The sequence below is a fragment of the Periplaneta americana genome, chromosome 9 (genome assembly GCF_040183065.1).
Source record: "Periplaneta americana isolate PAMFEO1 chromosome 9, P.americana_PAMFEO1_priV1, whole genome shotgun sequence".
NCBI lineage: Eukaryota > Metazoa > Arthropoda > Insecta > Blattodea > Blattidae > Periplaneta > Periplaneta americana.
Window position 1 is genome coordinate 153,136,274 of NC_091125.1, and position 14,642 is coordinate 153,150,915.

Genomic DNA, 14,642 nt, shown 5'->3' on the forward strand with positions numbered 1-14,642 from the left:
TTTTAATCTTCTTCGTCAAAATTCTGAAATTCATCTCCACAGCCAAATGAAGAGTCACTTGTAACCTCTTGTAAATCAGAATTGGAGTACTCATGGAAAAAATTGTCTTCTGTATCATCCAGTTTTCACAGCATCCCATGAAGCTTTGACCCATTCACAAACTCAGTATCAGCGTATAAAACACCTTTGGCCAGTTTTTCCAAGTAATGTTTAATTTGGCTTAACAAATGTTAAATTAACAGCTGGTTTATTTTTAACATTTTGTTAAGATATTTTCCATTTTTCCAACATAATTTTGTTTAAAATAACCAACACTTAACTTTAACTGTCGTTAATACTATTCTAACTACTCAACAGCAGTTGGTAATGATTTTGCATATATAAGACAACTTCTTATTGGCTGATATTATTATTTAAATTCTGTACTATGGAGTAAGTCATGAAACATGTGTAAAATCGTAACCTGTTACAGTAGCCATGATTCATACAGCACAGAGAATTGATAAATGAAAGTTGCATTGACTGCTATTGAATAATAATAATTATTATGTATGGTTACATTTTATAATGCTAAATATGAATTTCTGTTTAGAAAAATCTCAGCATTATGACTACCAGGTGACAATAATTACACGAATGTGTGTGTAGTCAACTGTACAGAAAACCCCGAGGAGAATTCCGTATCATATAAAATTCTCTAATTTAGGTTCATGTATAAATTATATGTAATTTCGTCCTAAAGAAGCAATTGCTGCTGAAACATTTTATTATTTACTCACTGCGTATTTTGAAGCACTATTGACATCGGCTATAGTTGAAGAGCTAGTAACATAGAATCTAGAGTTAATAGTAGCTAGTGAATTGAAACAAGTGGCCTATTTCAACTAGGTAACATACAACTGAGTTTTATTTTAAGACATGAAAGTGATTATTATAACTACATACCGGTACCTAAGAAATATTAGTAAATTAATACATAATGTGCATTCAAACATAACAAAACTTAATTGGTATATTAACTTTCATTTATTAGAATTATATTATAGCTAGCGATAAGATATGTTTGCACTGGCTTTAAAACAGAAGCGAAAGAGCTGGATTCTTGCAATTTATAATCGTTTTCTTTCCGATGGAAATTTAATTTTCCAGCAGGATAATCACCCCGCGCACACCGCCATAAACGTTCAAAGACAGTTCACGGAAAAGCATGAAAAAGAGGATTGACAAATATCGAGACATCCCACCTCAAAATCCAGATCAGTTCTGGGATCAAGTTCTGGTTACCTGGGAAGATTTTGCTAAGGACCAGAACTATTTCCGCGATCTGGTGGACTCAATGCCCCGAAAATGCCAGGCAGTGTTAGACGCTGATGGCATGTGGACAATGTATTAGATCCACATGTGTATTTCTTTTATTTTTCTTTAATTTGTTTGTTTATCTTTGTTTTATTTCGGGAAGAAAATTGATCTCCCAAGAGTTTTTTAAATTCTCCTAGTGGAGCCAGAGTTGCGAAATAATAAGTTCCACTACACAAAATTATAAAAATGAAGAAAGGTAACATGTATAAAAATTAGTTACGTTAAAAAAAAAAGTTATCGCCGAGAACCGAACACGGGCCCCTCGGATGGCAAGCCAACACACTACTGACTACTCCATCCGGGTACCATGACGTAACCAGCGCGACGAGGCATATATAGCTGCTAGGCTTGAAGTCTACGGACACAGCTCACATACAAACGTAATCGTGTAAATATTTCAATGTTCAGTACTAGTTAATGTTTCATTTGGACTGATTTACTGAAGCTTGGTGAAACCGTCCCTTACTCTAAACATTCCTCAAAGAGAAACATAACATGTTACTTTCACAACTTTTGTCTGAACAGCTGTGGTGTTATCTGCCATGTTTAACTGTTTGTTAAATGAGTTAATGGCCTGAAATCCTACATTTAAAGTTAACAAACGGTTAAGAATCTGTTAAGCCAAACTGGTGTTGAACAAATGGAAAAACTGTATTTAACAAACTGTTGAAGGTTTAACAGTCGTTAAGTCTTCTAACAATATTTGGACAAACCGGCCACTTGTTTTTCAAATTCATTTTCGAAGAAAAAAGTGTATCTTACATGTCAGCAAATATGGTATTTAATTATAGAAGATGAAGAACTGCAACAGTAATGACAAGTAACAATAACGAATTAACTGAAGTACAGAGTCGAATCACTGCAGCCAATAAGGCCTATTTTGCATGAAGCGCAGTATTGAAATCTGTGTGCACAAGGAAACAAAATTTAAAATATGTTGTTGTTGTTTTCTAATGCCAGGCGTTTGACAATAAAGTCATTTGACCTCTTGCACTCCAATATTTTTCAAAGATATTATCATGGTCAGCGACTGAAGCACAGATTTTGAGGTGTTCCGAATCCATTTCTTGGTTTGAGTTGCACAATGGACAGTTAGGGGACTGATATATTCCAATTCTATGCAGGTGTTTGGCCAAACAATCATGGCCTGTTGCCAATCTAAATGCAGTTACAGACGATTTTCAAATTTAAATTACACAAAACAATTATTAGAAGTATTCTCTGTTATGCAAGCGAAACTTGGACATTATCTAAGGAGACAGAAGCTAAACTAGGTATATTTGAACGCAAAATACTCAGAAGAATTTTTGGACCAGTGCAAGAAAATATGCAGTGGAGAATACATTATAATAACGAGCTATATAAATTATACTGGGTGTTCATTTCAAAGTGTGTCATGACGTCACTGTTGTTGGGTCACCGATTTGAAGCGAGTTTCAGCTTATATGTTAGAGAAGTTGCCTATTATTTAAGGCGTTCTTCAATCTGAACTTGAGAACGTGTACGGTATAACTTGAACGTCGTAGCAACAGATGGCGGTCTGTACGGTCTGTGTGCTACCATAACCTCTTTCGAACTGTGTTTTGCGCCGGCAAGTCGTATGCAGGGTATTTGTTATCATCGGTTGCGTACAGTAACATTCCACAACACAAATCAAATGCTCCATGTCCATGTTGACTGTCGAAGTTAATGTCAACAAATACGTAAGTAATCGTCTTAACCCTCTCCCCATATCCCAACAGTACGTATTTCCAAACAGTTCACATTCCTGCCACTACCGCGTTACCGTACGTATCAGTACGTACTCTTCAGAATGAACGCCGTACTTGCTAGGCAACTTCTCTACCTCTTAGGTTATACACCTCTGCGGAAGTGTAGGAAGATTGAATTCTCTAGGCTCATCGGCTAGCCACATGACGGCATACAGCGAGCCATGACACATTTTGAACTGAACACCCAGTATAGGAGTTTCGATATTGTTACTTTCATCAAATTAAGGAGGCTTGAATGGGCCGGACATGTCTATCAGGTGGAAGGGAACAGAATACCAAAGAAGATCTTAGAAGGGAAAATACATGGTAAAAGACCAATTGGAAGACCCAAAAATAGATGGATAGACGCGGTAACGATCGATTCTCAGGACTATCTCGGAACAACTGCCTGGAGGAGATTAACACAGGACAGGGACAGTTGGAGGAAGAAAACTGAGGAGGCTAAGGCTCGACTTTGGGCTGTGATGCCATCGTAGTAGTAGTAGTAGATGAACTGCAAATTTTAAATTAAAATAATGCATGTAGACAATACAATTTTACAATTTGCACTGATAGAAACAAAGGACAAAGGTAAGGGTAGTCAGAGAAACAATAAATTCAGTTGAAAACAGTACAAGGTCCATACACATAATTTTCTCTAATCACCTGAGAGTAGATCTCCAAGTGCAGTTCGCCCATTCCTGACACGATGGTTTCCTTGTTGTCAGAGTCATAGTGGAACTGGAACGTGGGGTCCTCCTTGGTAAAGCGAGCCACTGCCTTGCTGAAGTTGTCACGGTCCTTGGAATTCACGGGAGCGATGGACATTGACACAACTGGATCAGGAACATAGATGGATTCCTGGGAAAGATAATAAATAATTATTTCAAAGATAATTGTGCTTTAAAGCTTCATACTTCCAATTGAAGTCTATGGAACCGCTTTCAATCTACAGAACTCTGATGAGCTGGTTATCACTATTTCTAACTGCACTAAACTAAAATCTACATTTTCTGGTATAGTAATTAAAGTTATTTTGTGTATTTTTCATGTTATTAAAAATGTCATTCTTCTGTCTGCATCACTGCTTCACCTACGTAATAACTAGAGTCCGGATTTATAATATATAATATTGTAACTTTTATTACAAATCAAGAATGTAATTTTTATTCAAAGCAACAATAATTCCTTTCTACAATTCACTTTAAATGCTCTCGTCAACATTGAGATTTTGGGATTTGTACTCCACACAGTAACACAGTATTCGTTATTACATTCCACAGACGACAATGACAATTTACTTGGATTATTGAGAACAACAATGAACTGTTAATCTTAACTAATGTTCACAGAGCACTATTTACAAATCAGAACTGTCAGTTCTCAGTTCACAGTTCGTTTGCCTTGGCTAATTCTTCTAGCTCAGTCACTCGAGTTCACAGTATCTCGAACCCCAGACCTTCAGAGGCAGTCCACTGAACTTCGAACTCAGGTCCCCCAACTGCGGTCCACTGCACTCGAACTAAGGACTTCGGACGCTCATACAACTGCGGACACACTCAAGTCGAACTCCGGTCACGAAGCTGGCTTCACTGCTACACAAGACTGGCTGGCTTGCTGTCCACTGACTATAACAACACTGCTCAAGTTCACTTGCGTGTCGTAATTTATAACCACACCATAGTTACGAGAAAGTACGATTGCTCGAAATTTCCAGAAGATTGCACTCTCGAATTCTCTGGATTTCTCTCCTCAGTCACCAGCTGCTTTACTCCCCCCTCTCTGCCGTGGACTAGAGTCCCGTTGCTCCTCTTACGTCGCGCCCCTCCAGACCCTAGTGGCTGCAGCCTTCTTCGCCACGTCTTCTCGGTCCCTCTGCGGGACGCGTAATCGAGCCTCGACTTGGCTGTCACAATATTAATTCTAAAAATATGTACATAAAAATGTAACTAACAACCTCAAAATATGTATTAAAATTGTAATATAGAAATTGCACAGGTAGTTAAAAATTGTTGTTCAATTAAAAAAAAAAGTTTAATTTTAAATAAAGATATTAATATTAATTTCATACAAACTACACATTTATGCGTATATGTTACGACATAGTTTCTGGTGCGATTCTAAACTTAATCAATGTATGAAGCACAATGTGCCACAAGATATTTATTCATGTCAGCCTTGGTAGCATTGTTGGTATAGCACTGGCCTTCTGTGCTCGAGGTTGCGGTTCGATCCCGACCTAGGTCGATGGCATTTAAGTGTGTTTAAATGCAACAGGCTGATGTCAGTAGATTTACTGGCATGTAAAAGAACTCATGCGAGACAAAATTCCAGCACACCAGTGACACTGATATAACCTCTGCAGTTGCGAGTGTCGTTAAATAAACCATAATTTAAATTTGTTATTTATCCATATTTTTAGGAGTTACGTTCCGTCGATCGGACAGTATCTTCTTATACACTGAAATAGATCTCTCAACAAGGTTACTGGTGCATATTTGAACAAATGGATGTGATTGACAGAATGTCTTCTGGAGGGTTCTGCATTTCTCACTGAGGATTTGGCTAACAATAAATAAGCTGTCATACCCGGTTCCTCCCAAATTTTTCGAATTTTTCCACGATTTGGTTGCCTACAGTTTCACAGAGAGTACAAGTTTATTTTTTGTATCACAGATGATGTCCATTGATTCCATGAATAAAGTGCAATAGTTTCTAACTTTCTGATGCTTTTGAAAATCCAACCAAAGATGCATTCGACATATCACTTTCACATGCAATTTTAGAATTCTATAAGACACTTTGCGAAGCAGTCAAGTGAATATTGGAATAAAAGGTAAAGCCACTGTCCAGTATAACAAAACATACCAACTTTATATGATGAAAGATGAGTGGAACAGAGAAAAATTCTCTCCAGCACCGGGATTTGAACCCAGGTTTTCAGCTCTATGTGCTGATGCTCTATCCACTAAGCCACACCGGATTCCCATCCCGATGTCGGATCGAATCCTCTCAGTTTAAGTTCCACCTCTTGGGTTCCCTCTAGTGGCCTAACCTCATCCACTGCATCATAGATGTATGACAGTGGCACAATGTCCACACATGTGCAGAGGTGCACTCATTATGAGTGACTAAGTGGCCGGGATCCAACGGAATAAGCGCTGTCTTAAATCACTAAGTGATTATTTTTTGCATATCATATATTATTATGATGTACCGAAGGACATATGATATTTCCATGCAGATATTCTGTACATATGATATTTCCATGCAGATATTCTGCATCATCATATGATGAAAGATGAGTGGAACAGAGAAATTATATGATATGCGAAAAATAATCACTTAATGATTTAAGACGGCGTTTATTCCGTCAAATCCCGGCCACTTAGTCACTCATAATGAGTGCACCTCTGCACATATGTGGACATTGTCCCATTGTCATACATCTATGACGCAGTGCATGAAGGTAGGCCACTAGAGGGAACCCAAGAGGTGGAACTTAAACTGAGAGGATTCAATCCGACATCGGGATGGGAATCCGGTGTGGCTTAGTGGATAGAGCGTCAGCATGTAGAGCTGAAAACCCAGGTTCAAATCCCGGTGCTGGAGAGAATTTTCCTCCATTCCACTCATCTTTCATCATATGATGACGCAGAATATCTGCACGGAAATATCATATGTACTTTGGTACATCATAATAATACCAACTTTAGTTTCGGGAAATACCCTAAACATTCGTCCTTTTCTGCTTCTATAAATACCTGACAGGAGGTCGTTATGTAGTGAAACTTGTCAATCACCTAGGGTTTTCCAGAGTTGGGAACAAAACGCAAGATAGCAGGATTAGCAGGGATATAAATACCAGATTTTACTGAGTGGTTCTCCTATCCTCAATGTTGAAATATGTATCCCATTATGTACTGACAACTTTTAAGTATAAAATTATAATTTCGTTTCGTTTATGCTGAAATATTGATAATTTTCTTTACAAGGTAATTGGCATGGATGTTCATTTTATGTAAAAATATATAATTTTATTAAGAATATGTAGTATTTTATTTTAAATTTAATTTTAATTTTATTTTATTTTAACTAGCGAGTACAAATTAAAATTATAAAACAAAAATTTTTCTAGCCACTACTGTAAGAGCCAGGCTCGTGTACGGTGTAGCCAATATATAACATATTGTGTAAAATATGTAAAAGTATGTAGTATTAAAATCAAATATAATGCTCTGAGTACTCTAATCCGCCAAAATTTCGAGTTCTAGCAAAGATACATATTATGGAAAAAATATGTGATTACATAAAACTCAAGACTCTAGTTATAAGCCAAGCAGCCTATTATTGAATAACAGTTTATGGAAATCCATTTTCTTCGCAAAAAAAAAAAAATGGAAAAGATCCAGAAAGGCTTTCATGATGCATTAACACACAGCGCTACTGATCAAAACGCACTGTACTTGGAACAGAGATCACTTGTGAAAGAGTGGAAAAAACTCTGACTAGACTCTGTGAATCAATTACCATTGCCAGGTTGAATTTGGGGTCGGTCACAAATGTGTCACCACTGGCACAGTCCACTCCAAACAGTGCGAAGATGTCCCCTGCATACACCTCGTTCACGTCCTCCATTTCATTTGCATGTAAACGCACCAAGCGAGGAATTCGAACCTGTAATCATTAAGAGTATGTAGGTAATAACCAGTGCTTTTCTTCTGGAGAAAAAGCTGGTAGAATTTTGTGTACAATATATTATAGCAAATGGGGAAATGATTACTGTCTAATGCACGGGAATTTAGTCGTTTTTAATCTTCGGTTCTATAATGTAAAATGCAACAAAAAGGTGCCAGAACCCCATTCCAGCACGTTCCACCAGAAAAAAGGCACTGGTAATAATAATAATAACTATATTGAAATCAACTTAGAAATAACTAATCTTACTTTCATTATCCTATCTACTATTTTAGCTTCATGAGTGTTTCATTGTTTATTTTTACTCCCAAATATTAGTCACAAGTGTATTATAATATCGTGGGTCAAGTACTATAACTAAATAACTGCAAATCTAATGTTTCGAGATAATTAGGAAATAACTTTTGTGCATCTAACCTATTGTCTCCACGTGTAGTACTGCTATGTTGCAGATTTTTAAGTAAATTATTTAGCTCAAGAAACTGTAAAGGATATCAAAGCTTACTACTTAAATAACCCATTAAATTAGATAACTCAAATATCGAGTTCCCCAGTTAGTATTAGATCAGTGATGTGGTGCTGAAATTTGGCAGAGGAGGGCAAAACAAATTCAAAATTACAATCTAACGAGATAGATTTCCCCACGTAATCAGGAAGATGTTCTCCAGAAGAAAGAAATTAGAAATGAAGAAAGAAAACAACGCAGGGACTATAATAATAATATATACTATAACTTATACTTCATGTTCAATTCAAAGTGTGTCATGGCTCGCTGAATGCTGTCATGTGGCTAGGCGATGAGCCTAGAGAATTCAATCTTCCTACACTTCCGCAGAGGCGTATTACCTATGTACCATAGAAGTTGCCTAGCAAGTAAGGCGTTCATTCTGAAGAGTACTTACCGATCTTAGTAAGTCTATGTTACCGATACGTACGGTAACACCTGTAGTGGCAGGAATGTGAACTGTTTGGAAACACGTACTTAGGTGAGTTTTTTCTTACTGTCGGGATATGGGGAGAGGATTAAGATGATTGCTTATGTACAGTATTTGTTGACATTAACTTCGACGGTCAACATGGACACAGAGCATTTGATTTGTGTTGTGGAATGTTGCCGTACGTAACCGATGATAACAAATACCCTGCGTACGACTTGCCCGCACAAAACACAGTTCGAAGGAGGTACAGACAGCCATCTGTTGCTACGACGTTCAAGTTATACCGTACACGTTCTCAAGTTCAGATTGAACGCCTTGAATAACAGGCAACTTCTCTGACATAAAAGCTGAAACTCGCTTCAAATCGCTGACTCACAACAGTGACGTCATGACACACTTTGAAATGAACACCCAGTAGAATATAAACAACGACAATAGTATGGGCACGGGAAAAGAATGGCTGAAGATAGGATAGGCTTCCAAGAAGATTGCTGGAATGGGTACCAAGAGGAAAGGAAGAAAGGAGGAGACATGGGAGAAAAAAACACGCGCATGCGCACACACACGCGGCACACACACACAAAAATCTATATATAATTGAATTGCTGTAATAGTCATTCCTACTATTAGTAATTCTCGATTGTATTGATATAAACATTTAATTATTCTGACTCAATAATCTAGAAGTGACATTTAATGTGCTTAATGAAATTGCGTATTCTGCAGACCTTTCTGGTAGTTCTGACATTGTAGAGGTTGGAGCCCTTCTCCAGCATGCCCTGATAGCATCTCAGGTATGTGAGCTGTCCGAAACGCCCTGCTTCTAGCTTAAACGCTAGCCCTACAAAAGGATTAGCTGCACTCCGCTCTGGATTTAAGATCACTTTCTCTGTTTCTTTCCTGCAACAGACACAGTGAATTGTAAAACACTACTGAAACTTATGTAGGGCCTATACATATGTAGGTTGTATTGTAAAATTAGGTATTTTATGTTTTATTATTAATTGTAATTATTGTGTTAAATTGTATTGTGTATTCTTATTGTATTGTGTAATAATTGTATTGTGTATTGTATAATTGTACTGTGTATTGTAATTTTTATTGTGTATTGTTTATATTGTGTATACCACTGCCACCAGGTGCTTGCCCACTTGCAGTGTAAATAAATACATACATATATCAGCACTCAGTATAATGTAAATTTAAATATCAATTGTCTGAGTAGGTCGGAAGCCAGTCCATCATTCCCTTTCATTTTTCTTTATTCTGAATACATCACAGCCTAAATTCTTATTATGCTTGATGGAATTGGTGATAGCAAAGTGATGTTTGGTAAGATGAGTTGGAGGATTTGCTGTGGGATTATCTGATGTTTGCCTTACAGTTGGACAAAACCTCGGGAAAAACCCAACAGGCAATCAGCCAATCTGTCGAGTTAACCAGTCAGTCTGTCAGTATACCTACTAAATGCTCATCAGTTAACAGCATACATCATCAACCAACCCTTCTTTCTCGCGTAGCGCTATGTTCTCCACTTCTCCTGGATTAGGCAGATAATCGATCACGGCATCTAGCAGGGGCTGGACACCCTTGTTCTTCAAAGCACTGCCCACAAGCACTGGTGTGAATGTACGACGCAAGCAAGCTCGACGAATAGCAGCCATGATGTCACCTTCACTTGGAGTCTTTTCCTCTGCGGACAATAATTAATATCCAAACAACACTCCAGTAAGTTCAAAATTATCAACATCATAAAGCAAAATTAGAGAAGTTCAAAGACATAAGATGCAATATAATATCTTAGTTCTAATGAATAATTTTGAGGGAAAAATTGTTCCAGGACCGGGTATCGAACCCAGGACTTTGGTTAAACGTACCAACGCTCTACCAACTGAGCTACCCAGGTTCGATACCTGGCCCTGGAACAATTTTTCCCTCGAGATTATTCTTATCCCTGAAAGCTTGATTTGCATAATATAAGCCACTGTTCGTTAACAGAAAACCACAATTTAAGTTACACAGAGTTAGTGTGCACTCAAAGTTGGTTGCTTGATGGTTGTCAGCCCACTTTGAGGTCTGTGGATATAGAGGGAAAAATTGGATTGGTGTCTGGTAGAGTTCCTGGGTAGCTCAGTTGGTAGAGCATTGGTACGTTTCACCAAAGGTCCCGGGTTCGATACCAGGCCCCCGAACAATTTTTTCCTCGAAATTATTCAAATCAGCTTTACAGGGAGTTATACTTGAAAGCTTGATTTGCATCTTAGTTCTAGTTAGCTTTCTGTTATATTCTTTACCAGGGTGGCTCTAAAATAAGAACTGCAGAGCTGTAGAACTACCATTTACATGGGTCTGTAAAATTAAAAATGTAAAACGTGCTTTTATGTAATCTAGTTTATTGTTTCATTTATATTTCCAATTCATTCTACTTTGATTCAAGATTATATTGTCTGTAGGAGCCTCGAACTGCTCGAGAGTTTTATCTGTAGTGCACTTTTAGGATCTGTGATCGGCAATTCCTGGAGCTCAAAGTGGGGTAGTCGGCAGCAAGAAACTGGTTTCCTTCACCATTCCGTAAGACTGCATTAGACCTGCTACTGAAGCAGCTATGGTAACTCTCTGAATACACATAGGCTTCTGGACTTACTATATATCATTACAGTTCCAGTGACGAAAAGATTGTGTTACAGTACTGTGAGTGGTGTGATGTGTTTACTCAGTGTTTCTAAGAAAATATTTTGTATTAAAAATGACTGAAGTAAAACACTGATCGAGAAATTTAATGTTGACTTAAGGAATTAGAACGTTCTACACCAAATTTAAATATTGAAATTTCTGGAAAAAGTCGAGAAAAATCATATACTAGCCATTTTAATGTGTAATGGAAATGATTGGTTTTATGCTGCATTCATGAAAACCATGTCTTCAGTTTCAAGGAGAAAATACATAGACAAAGACCGGAGGGAAGGATTCAGTTCATTTGACTTATAAAAAATAGAAAAGCATGAAAATTCGAAAACTCATTTCTACAATCAAACAGATTTGTCGCTGTTAGAGTTATTAAAAAATTCAAACACAGTTTGATTCTGCGTACTGATTTAACATTCAGAAACAAGATGAAAATGTTTCTAAGAATAGACATGTTCTATCTAAGATAATTAACTGTGTGAAATTCTGTGGTGCATTTGAATTAGCAATGCGAGGACTTGCCAAATCAGAAGATTCAACAAACCGAGGGATATTTTGGGGTTTGACTGATTTTACTCCACAGTTAGATTAAACTTTCAAATATCATTTATAGGACTTGTCACAATTCAAAGGAATTACAAAAACAATTGAAAATGAATTGCGGGATAGCATGTTAGCAGTTATAAATGAAGAACAAAAGGTCAATGTTACTTATGTCCTGCCCACTATAGAGATATAGGCCAATTTTACACATATTTAGTATAACTTGTTGCTTCTTTGACAGGTTAGGTTTGGCTAGTTTGGGTTTTTGTTATAGCCTACCTTGCATATACGATTATAGCGCAACATTGGCAGTGATACAAGTGAAATATTCGTTCAGTGGGCGTTGGATACTCTACATTCACTGAACAAAATTATCAAAGGAATTTAAAGAAGCTCGTTATGTTGCAATAATAGCCGATGAAACAACAGACATTGCCATAAAATCACAAATAAATTAAATTAAAATAAGTTGGTTTTAGTTCTCCGTTGTATCAAAGATGAAGTACCAGTAGAAACATTATGGAAACATGACGCTGAAAGTTTGATGCAAATTATCTTAATGAAATATAGTTAACGAAAATTCAGCCAGTCAGTGAACTACATAAATTAATTGTGCTGTGTTAATGGCGGAACTATTGTAATGAATGGGAAACATTGAGAGCTATAGAAAAGATATATGAGGGGGTCAAAAGCAAAGGGGCACAAGTGACATTTCTAAGAACATGAGCTAAATGCAACCAGGGCAAGCTAAAACATTAAACATTTTAGTGGCTAATCTTTTAACCACACAACACACTAGAATTGAACTAAAAAATTTCACGGAATTTACGAAATCTTAAATACTTTCAACCACACTTTCTCACAAGTAACTTAAGTACACTTATACCCGTTTGCTTCTGACTCCCTCGTGTGCATGCATGCATGCATGCGTGTGTGTGTCGTACAGCTCATTTCTTGTGCTGTTATGTGAAAGAATTAAATTTAATAATGCAACAAACATATTCACAAACTAGTTACGTTGCAATATTTTATTGCAAATCTGTAGGAACTCCCAGTTCTTTCCTGTGATAATGTCTTATAATTCTGTCTGTCGGTACAGGCGTAGGCTAGAAAAGTTAGTGTAACGAAATTCGGTAGGAGTTAAAAGTATCTGAATAAAAGAATGTTCCTGATGGTTGTTCATTCAAGTATCAACATGTGGGGTATATCCGATACTACGCGACTAGTTGTGCCAGGTGGGAAAAGTATCATGTATGAGGTGGGTAGGCCATGCGGATAATTGGAGTACAATTTCGGGTTCACATACAACTTCGAGAAGGCACTGTGATAACATGCATTGTCCGATTTAGATGCAATAAATTGCATGTGTTTGCTAAAATCACCTATTTTTCATGCAGAACTGCCAACTTTTGTAACCGTGGGCCGCTACTGTTCTTTACTGAAGCAAAGTAGAGCTTGCAATTATCCTCGTCTTAACTATCACCATTTCTACTAACAGTCATTCACTATCTAATACCATTAAATTGCATTATCATTAAAATTTTAATATTCGTCATTTTTTGCCAGAACATAGACCAGTACATTTCTCCTAGATTATGTAGCATTCACACATTCAAGAGCCCAAGTTTTTCGTTTTGTGAGCTCATTGTCCTTGTTGAGTAAGCAAACAAGAGCATGTCAGCATTTAATTTCAATGTAAACAAAAATGGCATCTTACCGAAACATGCTCTATCTATTCCAATTGATAGTCAATTGAAATATTTTATGTTATTTTTTTTAAGTACCTAGCCTACACTAAAATGGAGTTAATCTTTTTTCTTTCATTAGTGGTTTTCAGTTCTTTTTTTTTTTTTTTTTTAAGGGTATTGTGATAAAATGTATATTTTTTAAAATAATATTGCAGCACAGTTGGAGAATAAATATACATTCTTTAAACTATATAAATATTTAAAATTATTTAACTCACAATTGCAAATACAAGAAGAGTTCAGGAGTAACACTCACCTAGGAACATTTCACCAAGAATGTCGTCCACATTTGACACATGTTCAATCAACTCCTGTCTCTTATCTTGACACTCTGCCCTCATATCGGCTGGAATTTCGTCTTCACGTACAGTCTCCCTACAATCAAATGTGAAAAGCAACAATAACGTAACACTGTCACATAGTGAACCACGTCTGCACAAACTGCGAACTTGTGGTTATTTATCTGTGTGCATCCTGTTTGGAGATTATTTACGCACAGTATTATGGACCATTACATTCGCAGAAAGTATCAATGTGGACCGCTGTGTCTTGCCATGGCATCATTGATGCATATTTCACTGTGGATTAAATGTTACTGTACAAATGTACAGAGATAAAATTATTGAACGTTTCCAGGAGAATTTGGAAACATTTTGCGAGCTAAACAATCCTGATATGGGTAATTTCATAAAAGACGGGCACTTGGTTGAATGTAGTAAGTATTACCAACTTTTTTATTTCAGAGTTAAATGTTAGTGATCTTTTAGTGACTTTTATATGTCAGTTCATGGTTTTTTATACTAGGTGTCACCTTGATTTTCTTTTAATTTGATTGGTTATAGTTGTCATTTGTTCTAGAATTTTCATTAATTTTGAATGGATAATGATGTTGTCAGTTGTTCTTCGTTGTTTGACATGAG

General features: G+C 36.8%; 1 protein-coding gene across 1 annotated transcript in view; it reads right to left on the reverse strand.

The window, feature by feature from the left end:
• mEFG1 (mitochondrial translation elongation factor G 1) overlaps nt 1–14,642 on the reverse strand; it is a 30,958-nt gene that overhangs the window by 11,150 nt on the left and 5,166 nt on the right. Inside the window, exons 5-9 of the mRNA XM_069836129.1 lie at nt 13,979–14,097; nt 10,250–10,439; nt 9,475–9,646; nt 7,641–7,787; nt 3,777–3,971 (exon numbers count right to left, since the gene is read on the reverse strand). Coding sequence (XP_069692230.1) covers nt 3,777–3,971; nt 7,641–7,787; nt 9,475–9,646; nt 10,250–10,439; nt 13,979–14,097 — 823 coding nt within the window. The remainder of the gene's footprint in view (nt 1–3,776; nt 3,972–7,640; nt 7,788–9,474; nt 9,647–10,249; nt 10,440–13,978; nt 14,098–14,642) is intronic.